We start from the raw sequence: 18,787 nt of genomic DNA, 5'->3' as shown, positions 1-18,787 counted from the left end.
AGACCTCTAATTAAATTAAACTGTAGAAAATATATATTTTCTTATAAAGAGCAAACAACTGATTTGTAGTTTACTCGTAGCAAAAACTTTAATTTGGTTATTTTCTTTGCCAATTTTTGACGTATAATGTGACGATGAAGCTGAATGGTAATCTGACAAGATGTTTATGTTGCCATAAGAGTATTTTTTTAATATATCATTGCTCATTTTTTTAAAAACAATAACAAGTGTAGTGTTTCAATTTATGCTAGTGGTGTCTATATTCTGTACTATTTCATCCCTGTTTTCGTAGTACTGTGTGGTGGTAAATGTGATTCACCCATATACGGAAATCGTGTCACCTAATTTCATGATGTTTGGTTTATAATTAGTCATAGCTCGTATATAATTCCACTTTAACAAGCATATGTCTCTTAAAAATGTTGGTATCGACATTAATCGAATTCAACAAAAATAAAATTCATATAAACATAAATCACACGACCTAATTTCATGGCGATCGATCCATAATTATTCAAAAAATCACCCACAAAATTAAATTATTGAAATTTTAAACGAAATATGGTCGGACTTGACCGATCATATTTTCTAACTTGTTTTATATTGGCAATATTCGTCAGCTAATACTAATAACACTAACACTACAATTGGAACGTCCAAAATTTTAAAATCGTTCGTGCAGTTTTCGAGATATTTTCACTTGAAATTTTTACGAAAAAACAAAAGATTTTCCTTAAGAACGTAGAATTTAACTGAATGTTTGAAAAATTGTTTATGGATTTGAAATCTATGGAAGTTAATATCGTAGCTGAGTACCATTTGTTATTTTAATGTTTAATAATGTTTTGAGTAAACTAGACAATTTTGCCATTAATATTTTGCACTAAAGTTGCTAAAACATTAAATGTTTCTTAAAATATTTTTTAAAAAAAAACTTTAGTTTTCAAGAAAAATATCCAAAAAGTTTAAATATGACAAAAAAGTTTAATATTTAGAAGTATAAATAGAGCACACCTCAAAAAAAATCCAGGTGTACCTTCTAATATAAAGTATTTTTGCCATTTTTTTGTCGCATTCGTTATATCTTTGGCATTTACAGTCGGATCTTAAAGTACGATATATCAATGTTTTTGTCTCTAGAAGACCAATGTTTTTCTCTAAGAGCCTTTGACCTCGAGTATCATGTTCTAGTGTTTATCCACCAGATCCTCTGTTCCTACCGCCCTAATGTCAAAAAGTAAAACTCGCAAGAATTCATTAAACTTTTGCTAACGAAGTAATTCGATAATTCAAGTAGAATCATTTTAAAATTTAATTATACAAAAAGAATTAACAAAATTTAGGTAAAATAAAAAAAAATCATATTTCGAGATGGCTGTATTTTTGGCGGCACTCTAGCTTAAATATGGCCCATGCGTTGGAAGATTTATGTACTACATGAACAAAATGTTTGGAGTTATTTTCGATGAACGGACGGAGAACGTCCGAAACGTAGACAAAAGGTCACGATTTCGTTACATCATACTTATAGATCCGACTGTAAATGGCTAATTTGCAGAACTAGAACGGGATACTTGAGGTGAATGGCTCTTATAGCAGAACATTGGTCTTTAAGATCCGACTCAAGATTAAAAAGATATAACGAAAAATTTGAAAATTCGACCCCTAAGTTCGGCATAAAAAAATTCAAAACTGCCTTGCAAAAATAGTTTGTATTAGTGTACGGCGCACTTTTTTTTGTAAGGTGGTACGCTCTAATATACATATTGTTACGTTTTTACCTTTTAAAAACGTGGTTTATTTCCTTTAATTAAACCGGATACTTTTGATTGCAAATAAAAGCAGTTAAGTAGTTTAATATTGTAACAACTCTTTATTTATTTAAAATGTACAACAACAATTTAAATAGTCACTCAGTGTTTTTATACAAGCTTATAAATTTGCAGAAACACACACACTTTATAATGTACAAGTATATAGTACACTGACTGTTAATGCAGTTGATGTCTTTACTTAACGATGTTTAAAATTAGTCTCATTCACTAATATGGACAATTTCAACTGAATTTCGTATTCCTGAAATTAAAACTTCCAAAAACCATAGTTTTTAGTGAAAAACTAGAAGTGAAAATATCTCGAAAAGTGCACTTACGATTTTAATTTTCTTCCGTATCAAAAATAATATTGTATAAAAAATATGTTTTTCCCAAAGAGCCCTTTTTGGCTAAGGAATCATTCCAAAACAAAATTTGTTTTCTAAACCTTTGATATATTTAAAAAACTGTTTATAAATTTGGGGGTTAGTTTATATTGCAATAAAAAGTTTAGAATAAAAATATTAAAATTTCAACTTTATTACAACAGCATCTAAATATTCATAATAATGTTTTAAATGTTTGTTATTTTTTCATAACAATCACAGTCCATAGTATGTGTATAAATATTTATGTAAGTACGGGTTGAGTTTATTTAGTGCTTTTTATTGCTCATCTACTGGGGCGTATGAACAACAAGAACAGCAACTAAATTATTGATGTTCATCATACGCCTTGGGGCAGCGAGAAAATTGAATACACAATTACAATCTAAACAGCAGGTCTTCCTTCTTACTTACAACGGCTAAGCAATATATACTTGCAGAAACACACATAGTTGCAACATTGAAATAATAAACAAACAAAAAAAAAACAATGAGATAGTGAAAAATGAATCAACTGTTTGTTTATTCTACATTTTTGCTCCAAATAAATAAAGTTTGTTGCTTTTAATCACAATAGTAGTACTTATATACATTAGGGTATCCCTTATTATTCACTTTTTGGATTTGCAAACAAAAATGTTTCTGAATTCTTCGCTTGAAGCTTAACATAATGCAGAGGAAGGCATGCATTTGTCCTTAATAGTTTAAAAGTTTATTTGTATTATATAATGTATGAAAAAGAGACTATTTTCAGTTTTATTTTCTAAATTTTATTGAAAATTTAAGTCCGTTTTCGATAACAGATGTTTGGAATTCAAAGCTTACCGTAGTAAAATCACATTAAAAAAGTACTTGAAAAACAATAATGTGGTTCAGCTTGGTCTCAGAAATGTGTCTTTATTTCTATCTTAACTTTAGAAACTTTTTATTTTCAGTTTTGAGATTACACAATTAATTTTATAGGAACTCTAACACATGCAAGTACATTCTTGTATACACGTTTAGTATGTAACAAAGGTTTTTTTCAATTGTTTTCTCCTCCTTTTTCTATTCGATTTTAAAATGTTGTTTGTTATTTAATTTCACTTTTCTTTTGCTTGTTTAGGTCCAAATTGGCTGTGCTAAATAATCGTCACGCTTATTTTCTTTTGGTCGACAATGGCACACAAGCAAAATATGGTGCCGAACTGATATTAAGAAGAAAATTGGAAAAGTTTATTTCAAATCTGAAACTGCACCCATGTAAGTATATTGTTCGTTAATTTTAAAGTATTCATCTCTGTTGTACAAATTCATTCATTATCCATATAACTAATGTCCAATTTTTAAGCTTAAATTAACAGAACAGGCTACAAGTGTAATTGTAAAGTGCTATTTAGATCAAATCATTTATCATCAGTCATCATATTTATGACTCAGATGCCAAAGGTATCAATTCCTTAAAACGTAAAATGACAAAATGTTATTTAGACAAACCGATCCATTAATTGTTTAATAAAATCGTTAAGATAAATGGCTGAGAAATGTGATTAGACTATCCAGCAAGTACTTTTAGCCTAAATAATTTCAAAGCAAAATGAAAAGTAGATTAGCTGATAAACCAATATTGGGTCAATGAACTAAAAAAATAATCCAACATCTAGAGTTCATAAAATGTATATTCTTTGTTTAAAATATTTAGTCGAAGGCTAAAGAATGCTTTGGTATATTTTGGACTTATTGCACTTATTTTCAAAAGCTTAACACGAATATTTGACTATTATTTATTACTGATTATGCCGACGAAATGTAGTGCAAATGATAACTACCACTTTAGCAGACACACCGAACAAGTTTTGTTGTACAATAAGTAATATTGCTGGTGTAAGGTTCCAATTGGCACTTTTCAAACAGCTGGGTTGTTCTCTGAAACAATTACATGCTAAATTTAATGATACTTACTGCTGAAAATCATTCACACTCATATATAAATATATACTTACATATCGTTACCGTAAATGCATTCTGTCACATTGTTGTAACAGGTTGTCCACTTCCGTTTAAAATCTACCACACTTTTGGACACCTTTTTTGTGCTCTTTTAACAAGAGTCCAATATCTCTCCATTGGCTTGCCTCTCTTGGTACAAATACCACATTATTGTTCTTTTACCACTCAAGACCTTTCTTACCATAGTGACTGGATGCGAAATCTGCCAAAAATAAGTTGACACTTTAAGAAGTCTTACGAATGGAAGCATCCTTTTCTGCAAACATTCCTTTATGTAAATTTCGGTATTTATAGAGTCCATTGTAACAAATGTTTAGCTTCTTTTGCCGCAATGCCATACCATGATTTTTTTGGAAAATTGTGTCCTTTTGGGTCCTAAACTTTTCTGCAACATTCCCTCGAGCATCACCAACAGAAAAATATTGATCCAGAAGCTACGAAGAATTTTTCATACGTACGTTTCGTCATCCGTTATGCAACAGGTATATTTTTTTTGTATAAAATTTGCCTTCAATTTTCGTACTCTGTCTTTGGATCCAAATTTTTAGCAGAGTTCCTGCAAGGAACTTTTTGAGCCTTGTATGTTTGTAAACCTGCATTGGCTTTAACTTTTCCTACCAAATAGCCCGAGTACTGAGCTAACCGGGCTGCTTTTCTACCGGAAGTGGTGGGAGTTCTTTTGAAAATGTTTTCTATTTATTTGCTTTAGAAACATCATATGGACCATTCCTTCTACCTGAACCAGGTTTCCTATCAACGAAAAAGTTCTCATGCTACTGTTTAATAACATTGGAATCAGTTTGACTTCAGACCTTTGATTGTTTGGCTAACTTTTTGTGGGACCAAGTTGTGTTTTGTTGAAAATTTATAATAATTTTAGTACGCACTTTTTTCTGATCACTCATTTTAATGAGTTTATTCATTAATTAACAACAAATGAATATAATTGACATTAAATATAATAACTGACATGCTTTACAAAGGTAACTTGATCAAAAAAATAAATCAAATAACACTTGGGTTAAACGTTTTAAATATAATTAGAGAAGAGGCTAAGATACAAATATTATGATATTCAAGAGAAAAGAATCATTTGATAATAAAAAATACGTGCTCATACATGTTATGATAATTATTTGACAAATGATATTTGTTTGATATTTTCCGTCAGTCATAACTCAATTTAAAGTTTATTTGTCAGGATATATGATACTTATTTTATATGAATTGGCAATTTTATATTGGATTTGCAATTTTATATTTTGAAATAAAAAAATTCAAGAAATCTAATCTAATCTGATCTATTTCTCAGTTACTATTACTTTATAAAAAATATGTTGTTTTGTAGATCGTTTAACTCCCGAATTAATCAGAATATTTCTGTTGAAAATTTAATGGTGGACTTTGTTTTCGAATGTTTTTTAACATAATCAATACTTAAATTGTTAACTTTAACGTTATTTTTTTTTCTTTAACAATAAAGTATTAAAAATCCGACGGCAAAAAAAAATTAAATTATTCGAATAATTCGATTAATTTTAAACGGTTTATTCGAACAAGAGAAAAATCGAATAATTCGAATACCCTACAACTAACCCCTAATACAAATATTTCAAAAATCCCAAATAACTAATAACAAGCGGTCCATTATTGTCGATATATAAGCGAATAACTTTAAATTAAAAAATGTTCACCTTTTTTGAAAAAAAAAAATTGGCCATACACCCCCTAATAAAATGCAGTTCTGCAAGTCAGTTCCGAAAATTTTTTTTTATTTTTTTGCCGATTTTTTGCACTTTACAGTCGTAGCTTAAATTATGATATATGAATGTTTTTGTCTCGAGAAGACCAACAACCCTAATGTCAGAAAATTGAAGCTCGCATGAAATCTTTTTTTTTTTGCTTGTAAGGTGGTACACTCTAGTGTATATCATAAGTTCTTAATTCTCAAAATTCCCGGTAAATTTTTCCTGGGAATCCCCGGGATAAAAACCCTAGTCGTGAGTAGCGTTTCTACGAAGTTAAGTTTTTATCCGATAGATGAATATACCAAAAAATTAAAATTTTACATTTAGTAATTTATTTAAAGGAAATACATACATGAATGATAAAACAAAATAAACTTAAGAAGTAATAAAAAATGAAACATTTATTTATCAAGGATAATCATGTGGCATCGGTTAGCTACAATGGTAGGAAAATACATTACCCAATACCAAAATAATTTGGCCCATTATTAGGCATAGATGGGTGATCTAATTAAGTCTATTTTTAGTTGATCAGAAATGCCTGATGTTGAAAATATACAAAAACAGTCCAACCAAAACAATTTTACTACAAATGTCCATCAAAAGTTTAAAAACAATTAAAATACGAGAAGGCCTAGATATCCATAATTTGCCAGAAATAGTTATTGCTAATAGTTAACACATGTATCCAAAAACAGTTTGAATCGCTAAACAATTACCACTAATATTTTCTAGCAATTGAAAATATAAAGCTAGCCAAATAAAGTGAATCAGATAATTGTTTCAATACAAAATCACAACAATCGGTAATCAGGTCCCAAAAAAGCTTTATAAAACGATCTTAGAATCGCAATATTGTGGAACAGAACCGCTTCTAGAATAGCACTCAGTCTAATTCGTGATCATGTGTTTACAATATTATAACTTCGTGACAACTAAGGATTCATTTGGTAAATAAGTTTATGTCAAAGGTAAGAAATTTGATTGAGAAAAAACTTAAATCTAATCGAATTTGAAATTTTATCAATCAGCTAAATATGACATTTGATATGTTTCGATACTTTTGGTAACCATATATACAATATATCTGTATACATATCTATATACAATTTTATTTAGTAAGCAGAAAACATATTTGCATTTAACACAATCAAATTATATTCACTTCTGCATATCTTTCTTTCCATTTGTGTGTCTGTGTGTCGTTTCTGCTTGTCTAATTTCTATCACTATTTTTTTTTTTATTTGGAATATGTTTCTCTTTTTAAATGTTTCTTTTTGTTTTATATTCATCGTTCTCTTTGTCTTGTTTAATTCACAGTTACACATTCCAGTACACCCGTAGTTTGTCTTGTTATCGAGGGCGGTACAAACACAATACGTGCAGTTTTAGAATACGTGACAGATACACCACCCGTGCCTGTGGTTGTGTGCGATGGCTCTGGGCGTGCTGCCGATTTAATAGCTTTTGTTCACAAGTAAGTTTAACATACACAAACTACCAAGCTAAATAGCAAACAAACGCATTCGAATTCTTATTAATACCTGTACAAACACATATAAAGTGGACCCAAAAAAAGTTGTGGATATTTCCAACTAAAATTAAAGTTTAATATATTCTAGTATACCGTTTCTCTAATATTTTCGTTACAGCGTCAATATTTGGTGAGCGGGATGCAAGGATTAAAATGTCCTTTTTTAAGGTTTTAATGATTTTTTATATTTCTCTCAAAAGAAACATATAAAATGTGTTTGAAAGGCTCTAACAATGCCATATCTTAAATTATTCCATTAGTCCAAAAATATTCCAACTTTTGTACCTTCCACATGATACTAATATTTCAAGAAATATGAAAAAATCATTAAAACCAAATACTGACGCCAGGACAGCGATTTTGAGAATTAGTCTCCTCTAACAAACTAAACATTTTTAGCTTGGCCACCCTAATGTATATATGTACATGAATACATGCATATGTAAGAATGTATGTATACGAATTTGACTTAATTTGCCAATCTACTGCCAACCCCACACCAATATATTTAGTAATTTATTTGCATTTTGCAGTTAAAATATCGCATCCTGTTTGTTGTGATGTGTACGGGTGTAAGTGTGAATTTGTATGAATAGATATTAAGTTGGTCCTTATTTTTCAATTTTGAGATTTTCGATGATCGCCGATTGTTCTCCGTCATCTAAAATTCAAATTACAAAAACAGATTATATATTGTATTCAGAAATTTACGTGATATAAATAAATCGTCAGCGTAAGTGACTGTTTTGAGCCTTCTGCTATCCATTTCGAGCAGCTCGGTATTCATAGCCATGTTCCACAGAAGTGGTGACACTACACCTCCCTGTGATGTTCCACGATTTGCCATTTTTAAACACTGACGCCGTGCACTTATTATTCTGTTACCGAGTATCTATCCATGATCTGGCGTATACACAGGTGAATCCCAAGCACTTCCGTCGCAGATATTTATTAAAAGTACCTACCTCTTTGTTCAGGAAGGCAACAAGAGAATACTCCTTATGCGATAGCGACTATTCAGTAGAGCCTACTAGCGAATGTTAAGCTGTTTCCACAGATCTGCCCTTGATATAGGCATTTTGGGATTTAGAGATGAGATGAGTACGTCAATAACCCTATCAGGGTTTTCATCAGAAATGATGCAAGGCTAATTGGTCTGTAATACTTCGGTTTAGTGTGAGTCGTCTTGCCTCCTTTCGGAATGAAAACGGCTCTACCTCTCATCATGTAGGTTATAAGTCCAACTGATACACGCTATATACATATTAGTGTGCCACGGCACCGCTATATCTTCGTTCTTCTGAAGATCAACAGGGATGATGCCGTCAGGTCAAGGGGATTTAAACGGGTCGAAGTTTTTGATTGCCCAATGTATTCTTTCCCTATATACCGGTACAAAGTTAACACACGGAATCACAGAGTCGGCAGCCCCATTTACAGTCTTACAATTGACTGGGAGGTAGCCTGAGATATGAGTGTCAAGTTGGACATCAAGTGTCTCCTTACTATTCAGAGCCCACAGGGTTTCTGAATGTAGTTTGAATGTACCGGAGAGGTTTATAGAAATTTACGTAATCGTCATCGACTTTCCCTTCAAGATCTTCTCTGGACTAGATTTCTTAGCTGGAGTTTTAGCTCACCGATACCAATTCATGTCTGGATCAAGTACATACTTCATCCAGAGAAGCGACAGCCCACTTGAATAGGCTAAGCGTTCATGTGCACAAAACGTCAACTTAATGTAAACCTGGTACCGGCCAGCATCATCACATTGTACAGATGTGCATGGCTTCTCTTTGAAAACTTTCCAGAACACCCCTACCAGTTTCTCGAAATCCGTAAATTTCTAATCAGTCTCCACCTTAACCCATAATAGTACAACAAATTTGAATTCATAATCCTAAGTTAGTTAACTTTTTTAAATTTAAGAAAAAAATAAAATTTAAGATTAAATTTGAGATATGCTTGCAATTGTTTGATAGTTTTTAATATGAAGTTATGATGAATTCGATGACAGAACATTTTGGATATTGGGATCATCGAGAAATTGCAAAATAAGTGAACCCTAATACATATTTATATATTGATGTACATAAATATGTATGAGGTCCAATATTTTAATACAATTCTTTGTATAATTTTATCCTTCAAATTCCTAGAAAGTTTGTTGAGTTTTAGCTTCAAATGAAACAAATTATAAAAAAAAACAAACACAAAGAATATACAACTCTATGTACTTGTATGTGTGTATTGTTTCTCAACTTTTTGTTTTTATGAAACCACAGTGAAATACATTTTAATTTAATTAAAAGTTTATTAAAAACCAAAAAAAGAAAAACGAAAGAGCAGAACAAATATGTGAGTCAGGTTAAATAGCAAAAGGGACTAATTTGCCAAAAGAGTTTCTCAGTTAAAAAAATGTTGATGGTCAATGTACGCTGTGTGTACATTAGGATGGCCATGTTTGCATTGAGGCAAAATAAGTTGTCAATGTTCCCAACTATAATGAAAGCTTAGATTTTTTGAAGGGACCTTTACTGAAAAGAACTTTTGAGAAACTGTATCTTACAGTGAATTTAAATTTTATTTTAGTTGGGAACATCCATAACAGTTTTTTGGGGCCACCTTAATGTACATATATTATCATGACGGTGGGGAAGGGAAGTTGGTGAAATTATTTCAAATGAAAATTGTTGACACGACAAAGCATACTCACACATTTATACATACATCCCCGAATGAAACATGAGATTTATGCTTTTCTGTGCATAAACAAGTGAAATTTTAGTAAAAACTTATTTAACCTTTTAAATAACATCTAATTAAAGTCGTAATTAATTTCGAACAAATAAATATTAAATTTCCAATTGTCTGCTCTCCTAGGCAAAAATTCACAAGAAATCATTTTTCGTCAACTTCATCAAACTTTTATAATTACTATTTTTTTTTTGTCTCTCTTTATTTAACTAAGATTCATATTTCATGTAGATCAGTATTCATTTCTAATTAACATCGACTTTGAATACAATCACAACTAATTGATTTTTGTGCTTACGACCTTCTAATGGAATTATGCAAATACTTGTGACATAAACGGTGGAATCAATTTCAATTTACTCGTATTGTTTGATAGCTAGCACCACTAGTGTAAGCTTTTTGTGTTCTATTTTAAATTGTAATTAAGTAAAAGTTTTTAGTAAGATAAACATTTCTCAGCTAACATCTATTGACGATAAGCAATTTGAACTAGAATAGAACAACATGGGTATCAAATAAAAGCTAAGAAGTTCAGTAGTCTAAAAAAAACAAGCAAGACAGTATAGTCGGTCAAGCCCGGCCATATAATACCCTACACTGGCTATATATGAGCAAATCAATATTCTATTAAAATTCCAACTATGGAGCTATGACCAATTATGTACAGATCGCGTGAAAGTTATTTTTGGTAAATTTATTTATTTTGATTCCATCATATGGATCAATTGTGGATTGATCCACAAGAAATGTTGAAATGTGATTTCTTTAATATAAAACTTATTTGTGGATGAATTTATGTGGATAGATCTATAAATCAGAAATTTATGTAAAACCAAGTAAGAGAGTATGGTCGGTCAAGCCCACTTCGGAAATCACTCTAGAATATAAATTATTGAATTTTTAAAAGAAAAATTTTACTTAGTGTAGGGTATTATATGGTCGGATTTGACCTATGATACTTTCTTACTTTTTTGTTAAGAAAATTTGAAGATATTTATGGGAAAATGCATGGTATTTATGTAAAAAAAACATATGGAAAAATCATACGTTCGCGAGCCGTACGTTCGGGACCGGTACTTAAGCCAATTAAACAAAAACAAATAAAGATATCTTATTGTGTAAATACCGGATAAAGACCTACATTAATGCACTTTTAAAATAAATTGATCGCTTTTAAATACAGATTTTTACATTTCACTACTGTCAGCCAAAGTTGTTTATAACTATCATTATGAAAACTTAAAGTCGATGGAATCCATCTTTTGCACTAAACATAGAGCTACCAAAATGCTATGGAATCGCAAAAAAAATGCTAAGAAACATTTTTTTTCTATATTCTTTGGACTTCAAAAGCTTACGAACGTACGTTCGTGATCCCATTAAATGGCCATTGGCCATACATAAAAATGGATGTTTGCATGTAATTTCCGAATGAACTCAAAAACGGCTGGACCGATTTTAATGAAATTTTCAGGGAATCTTCAGAATAGCCCAGCGGATAACACTGTAAAGATTTTTAATTTTCGGTCTGTGGGCGGAGGGTCGTGTAAAAATCAGATTTGTACATTATACCGCTGTTTGAACGGTAAAGTTACTCTGCCACCAATTATTAAGTCGCCAGAGCTGCTTCTAAGTTACAATTTCGGCGCACTTCCTTCAAAATATCCAAAAGTGCAACTCATGCTTTCAGATGACGTCGGCACATTTAATGTTCAAGGCCAAATGTACCACATAATTGGATCATTGCACCCGCTTCGCAATGATGATGCAAAGTTTCTTTAAATTTATTTCACTGGAAATGTAGCTACAGAAGCAGAACGTTATCAACGAACATACGTGTGCATTTGCTGCAATACCCTTCTGCCGAAACATTCTCAAAACAATTGTTGGACATCGGAAATGGAAAAATTCTCATCACAAATGAGATTTCGTTGCCGAATTTCTGCCAAATGCAAATGGGAATACTACCGTTGTCGACAAAGTATTCCCAAATCTTACAACCAACTACAAAAATTCGGAATGGCAGTGGGAACGTGCAATTTTGACACCAAAAAATTATGATGTTAACAAGTTCAATGACCAAATTCAATTAAAACTGACTGGCGAAACAATAAAATACAAATCGATTGACACAGTAATGAACGAAGAACAAACCGTCAATTATCCTACTTAATTTTTGAATTCATTGTAACTAGCCGGAATGCCACCACATGGAAGGTTAACACATGTGGTATTAATCTTCCATGATGCAAAATAGAACAGATGTTTTCTAAGGGCCAGCAAGGCGGACCGGGTTCAGCTAGTAATTTATATTCGTGGGTGATTTTCGGAAGTTGGCCTTATATGGGAGCTATGACTAATTATGGACCGATCACCATGAAATTTTGTCGTGTGTTTAATGTCTATATGAAAGTTGTTTATGTTGAATTTTATGTGTATGCCAACATTTTTAGGAGATTTATGATCATTAAAGTGATTTTGGGATGCGGGTCTTATATGGAGCTATGACTAATTATGGACCGATCATAATAAAATTTGGTGACATGAATTCCGTATATATAAAACTTTTTTGAAATAAATCTTGTAGATACCTATATATATTAAACATTTATGGCCGATAAATCTCAATTTCGGGAAGACATTAGTATGGAGGCTAGGTGATATAATGAAACGATTTCAGCCAGTTTCAATAGGCTTCGTACATTGCCCCAAAAAATTATATGTACCAAATATAATTGCTACCTGTACGTTGCGCACAAGGTTTACATTTAAAGCCTACCAGAATGGCGGACAGACGGACGGAAAGTGACTCTGAATCGATCGGTATATTTTAAGGTGGGTGTTAAGTAATATTTTTGGACGTTACAAACACCAGCACAAACACAAACGTATACAAGTGCCTATTTCAGGAGGATATTTGCATGGACCGATTAACCAGTTTCAATACGATTTATCTTTGGGCCGAACATAATGTATACGCCAAATTTGATAGACATATCTTCTAAAATAGCGACTTGTACATTGTGCATTAATTACAAGGTCAGACCAATAAACTTTGATAGAGGAGACAAAAAAAAAGACACGTGTATCGGCGTTTTGAAAGTTTACATCTGAATTTCATTTGAAAGTTTCCCAATTCTGGCACATTCTTATTATTAATCGTCATAAGAAACCATGTGATCCTTACATTTTAGGTATAAAATGTGCTGAGCAAAGTTAAATCTCTAAATCTCTAAAGTTAAAACTCTAAATCCTCAAGGCATGGGTCTTTTTTGTCCTTCTTTTAAAAATGGGCAAAAACACCACTACAACAGGGATTTAAGGGGTTAAAATGTTCCGCAAAAATATTATCCGTAAAAATTTACTATAAGTCCCTAAATACACCAAAACGAAAAATTCAACCAGAAAGTCAGAAATAATACATAACCAAAGAGAGCCGACGGTTAATTTCGCATTTATTAAGAATTTTATTTTAAAGGACATTTAAGGTATAAACTGTATTCAGTAAATTTATGCCAAATGCTAGGGAGAACATTTTTGTAGAATATGTTAACCCTCTAAATCCTCAAGGCATGGGTCTTTTTTGTCCTTCTTTTAAAAAAGAGCAACAAACTCCATTAAAACAGGGATTTAAGGGGTTAAAATGTTCCCTAGAAATATTATCCGTGAAATTTTACTATAAGTCCCTAAATACACCAAAACGGAAAATTCAACTAGAAAGTCAGAAATAAGACACAACAAAAGAGAGGTTATGGTTAATTTCGTATTTATTAAGAATTCACGGATAATATTTCTAGGGAACATTTTAACCCCTTAAATCCCTGTTTTAATGGAGTTTGTTGCTATTTTTTAAAAGAAGGACAAAAAAGACTAATTCCTTGACGATTTAGAGGATTAACATATTCTACATATTCTCCGTAACATTTTACATAAATTTGCTGAATACATTTTATACGTAAAATGTTCTTTAAAATAAAATTCTTAATAAATGCGAAATTAACCCTATGCTCTCTTTTGTTATGTCTTATTTCTGACTTTCTGGTTGAATTTTCGGTTTTGATGTATTCAGGAACTTATAGTAAAATTTCACGGATAATATTTTTGCGGAACATTTTAACCCCTTAAATCCCTGCTTTAATGGTGGCTTTTGCACTTTTTGAAAAGAAGGACAAAAAAGACCCATGCCTTGAGAATTTAGAGGGTTAATATATTCTACAAAAATATTCTCCGTAACATTTTACATAACTTTGCTGAACACATTTTATAGCTAAAATGTAAGGATCATATGGTTTCTTATGAAGATTAACAGTAAGAATGTGCCAGAGTTGGGAAACTCTAACCCCCCCTCAAATGAAATTCAGATGTAAACTTTCAAAACGCCGATACACGTGTCTTTTTTTTTTTTTTTGTCTCCTCTATCAAAATTTATTGGTCGGACCTTGTAATTTTGGAAAAAAATTGATTTTGTTGTATAGTGTTATGAGTCGAAAAATTATATTTAAAGTGAAATTATTGGAAGGAAATTTCACACATAAGGCTACATAATACTAATAATATTTTAATTCGATTTTTGTTATAAATTAGAATAATTACATATTTAAAATATATTTTTATATTAAATACTTATTTACTACAATTTTCATAAAATATGTTTTCATGTGGCTGTCATGTGACTGAGATGCCTTGTGGTTTCTTCTGGTTCTGTCAACAATTCTGTGTTCTGGGAATTAATTACATGTATTGCTCAATTTGTTTACTTTCGCCCACCCCTTTTAATGTTTGCTGATTTGCTAACTTCTGCCAAGTGATGAAATGAAATTCACAGTTTAACCACTTTTAACATCTTATACCAATGCGTCATCGTTACCTCTCCCTAAATACTGTTCCGTTTTGACACGTTTGCAACAATAATTGTGGGTTTATTTTTGCGGCAAAATTCAAAACCGCAATAAAAAGTTGCTGTTATTCTTGTTACATTCTGACATCTTGGTTTCAAACATAGATACTATACATACCTACATCCTTGCGTAGAACACGAGAAATCACTGTCACTTTTATTTACTTTGAATTTTACAGATACGCATCGGATGGCGATGAGCAACCCGTTTTGGAATCCATGCGAGATTATTTAATTAGTACAATACAAAAAACATTTGAAGTCGTCTCGGATCAAGCAGAAAAACTTTATCAAGAACTTTTACAATGCACACGCAACAAAAATTTGGTAAGTACGAAACATTTTTAATATTAGCTTTTTGTTAAATTTCCATTTAAGTAGTTAATTTGAGAGTAAGAATTGGGAGTGAGTAAATTAATGTTCAAGACTGTGCAATTAAATGTTAAATGAAGTGTCTGGAATGTGTAACAATAAAAAAATATTATAATTAAGGGAATCTTAGGTTTCAGTATTTTAAGCAGAATTTTGTTTAAGATGGGCTGCTAAAATGTTACATCAATTTACAACAATGTACAGTAGTAGTCTTGACAAATGTCACGATTGTCGGGACATGTCGGAGGACTGTCTGCGCGCTTTTAGTCATTAAATCTCTCGTTCCGAGCGGTAATCGTAATTGCCGCTTTATTAGATTTTCCACATCTAATATTATTAAATTTAAAATATACTGCAATTATGTTAAATATATATTAAAAAATGCAACAACAAAATTATGGAATTGATAGTACTTATCTAATGTTCCGCAGTTATTTTTCTACCGATGTTAAATTTTAAAATAGAATTTATTCTGTGATTTATATCTCTCAAAACTAATAGTACTTAAGTATCAGTCAACTCAGAAAGTGATTAAATAATATATGTATATCCATCTGTCTGTTCACATGCCGGCTGGTTTTCCATGTACACATTGTGATTCAAACTACATGTTGTAATTATGAGAATACAATAAAAATTATTATCAGGAACAGCTGAGCTGTAGCTCAATTGGTTAACGCGTTTGTTCATTAGCTAATATTTTTCACAGCGCCCTCCTTCATCGTTATAGCACTGAAACACCGCCGAAGTCAAATAAATAATGGCTATCAAATGGCTTGAATAATGCGACTACTCATCACAGGCGCTGCAATCTGTACTGATAGCAAACAGTACCAACACAAGCCTTAAGCTTGAAAAAGAAAAGAAAAATCAGAACGGAACCCTTGTGAAAATATATGTATGGATATGTATGATTAATATGTGATCCTTGCAATTGTAGAATAACCTTACGAAAATAATATTGTATTACCTTTTGTATAGAAAATGCTATTCGTTTCCACATTTTTATAAGATTTTTTATATAGATAACAAAGAGAAACAAAATATACATTTTGGTTTGGTGCAGTGAAAAATGTAATTGATAAAACATATATGGGACATTTAATTTTCAAAACTATCTTTGGATTTTTTTGGGCATCTCTTGTTTTTAAAATATCGCAGTTTTAATTTTTTTGGTTATTCTGTATCTTTATTTCTTATTGGTAGATTATTGAATAAATGAAGAAAAAGCATTTTTGAAATGGCATTTTGAATACAAAATTATCTTTTCTTTGACACCAATTTTGTTGATCAAAATTAATAGTTTTACAATATTTTTCGTATTAAAAAAATTATACAAATGTTCGTAATTTGAATGTTTGACACCTACATAAATGTTTGTTTTTAAACTAAAGATTCATTTTTGTAGATTATCGTTTTTTTACTTTTAATGATAAGAAAAAACTACTTGTTCTTAAGTAATCGATATTTCGGTTAGTTTAGGTTCTGTTTTTCTGTAATTGACAGCGAACGCTTCAAAAATAAAAATTTAATTACATAAAAAATTTGTTTATAAAAGAAATAATATTTTAGTATGTAAAACTTCGGGATATTATCTAAATATTTGATTACATTTTAAACTAATTTCTGAATTAAAAATTATGTTCAATGTTTTTTTTAGAATTTTCTTAATACAGAATTTTATTTGGCATAAAACTAAAAGAGTCAAATTTCAACATTCTTGAAAGATCAGACAAATATTCCAAAACAGCGATATTTCGAAAACGTGAGCTGACTGGAAAAAAACAAGTTAACATAGTAATTAGGTTCAAAACGTATTTCAAATTTCGGGCACCAAAATGTCTGTTCCGCTGTGTGATTGTAGAAATAATATAATATTTGGTGGTGAAATAGAAAAATCTTTATTATTTCCTTTAAATTCATTACATTATTCACTAAGGTGGACCTTAGTGTACTTATTTAGTGGGGGTTGCTCATACATTTTACCTCCCTAGGAGTGACTTGCGATCCTTTTTTATCCATTTTCTCTCAATTTCGTTCTCACGAACATTAACACGCCAAATTTTTAACCGATCGAGCTCAAACTGTTGTCAATTTTTTTTATCCTAACCTCACACAAAACTGCCCATCGTTTTTAAAACAGATGAGTTTTCAATTTTTTCATCCATTGAGGGTCTGTCTTAAAATACACTACAGGTCAGATTTCTATGAAAATTGTAACATCAGTGGAGCTTTTTTGGAATATTTTAAGTACAGACGGCGCACGGTGGCTCATATCTCAATTTCATCGGCCAAAAGTATAACTTTTTGTTAACTCCGATTTCAAAAATTTTAATGCCGTTCAATAGTAAACACATTGAAACTAAGGTAGCCAAAAAATTAGATAAAAATATTGTCAATTGTGTGCGTGGCATGCTGTTAAAGTCAAATATTTTATGTCATTTTATAAAAATGTGATTTTTGTAAATTTGATCAGAAGTAAATTATCATTACTCGCAAACTGTTACAGATAATTGGATGATTTTTCTTTTGTTATGTTGGTAGGATAATAGTCTTTAAGAGCTGATATGACTTGTCACTGTACCGTTTATACCTGATGTGTTATTAATTTTTTTCACAGGTACTATATTTTAGCCAAATTTGAATTTCAGTGGAATAAAAGGGGTTAAAAAAATTTTACAACCAGGAGAAAGTCCAAAGTGCCCTCTTTAAGCCTATATATACTTATTGACCTGGTTTGACCTGTTTGTTGAACACTTTTTTCATTTGAATGAAATTACTCCCAAATTTTTGTTCTATTTTTATTTTACTTGTTTATTGAAACTTACTGAAATCAGTCCACTATTTCACCTAGCACTCATACAAATGTTCTCCCGAAATTATACTTTATCGGTCTAAATGGTTAATTTATATATGTATCTACACAAATATTGCTCCAAATAAGTTTTATATAAACTGAATTAATGTCACCTAATTTTATGATGATCGGTCCATTATTAGTCATAGCTCCCATATAAGACCCGTTTCCGAAAATCACTTTAACGAGCATAAATCTCTTAAAAATATAGGTACAAACATAAAATTCAACAGAAATAACATTCATATAGACCTAGATCACACGACCTAATTTCATGGCGATCGGTCCATTATTAGTCATAGCTCCCATATAATGCCCTCTTCCGAAAATCATTCTCGAAAATAAATTATATTGTAGGTTATTATATAGTCCAGCATGGCCGAACATACTTCCTAACTTGTTTTTATCTGCTGATAACTTTTTTAATAAGTA

General features: G+C 31.0%; 1 protein-coding gene across 7 annotated transcripts in view; it reads left to right on the top strand.

Annotated features, from left to right (window-relative positions):
* The window catches only part of Trpm (transient receptor potential cation channel, subfamily M), a 320,313-nt gene that overhangs the window by 239,246 nt on the left and 62,280 nt on the right, over window positions 1-18,787 (top strand). For all 7 annotated transcript variants that reach the window (XM_065510708.1, XM_065510707.1, XM_065510710.1 and 4 more), the window contains 3 exons: window positions 3,306-3,442; window positions 7,259-7,415; window positions 15,306-15,453. In XM_065510708.1, the coding sequence (XP_065366780.1) occupies window positions 3,306-3,442; window positions 7,259-7,415; window positions 15,306-15,453 (442 nt within the window). The remainder of the gene's footprint in view (window positions 1-3,305; window positions 3,443-7,258; window positions 7,416-15,305; window positions 15,454-18,787) is intronic.

The sequence above is a fragment of the Calliphora vicina genome, chromosome 5 (assembly GCF_958450345.1).
Source record: "Calliphora vicina chromosome 5, idCalVici1.1, whole genome shotgun sequence".
NCBI lineage: Eukaryota > Metazoa > Arthropoda > Insecta > Diptera > Calliphoridae > Calliphora > Calliphora vicina.
This window is presented reverse-complemented; position numbering and strand designations above follow the sequence as displayed.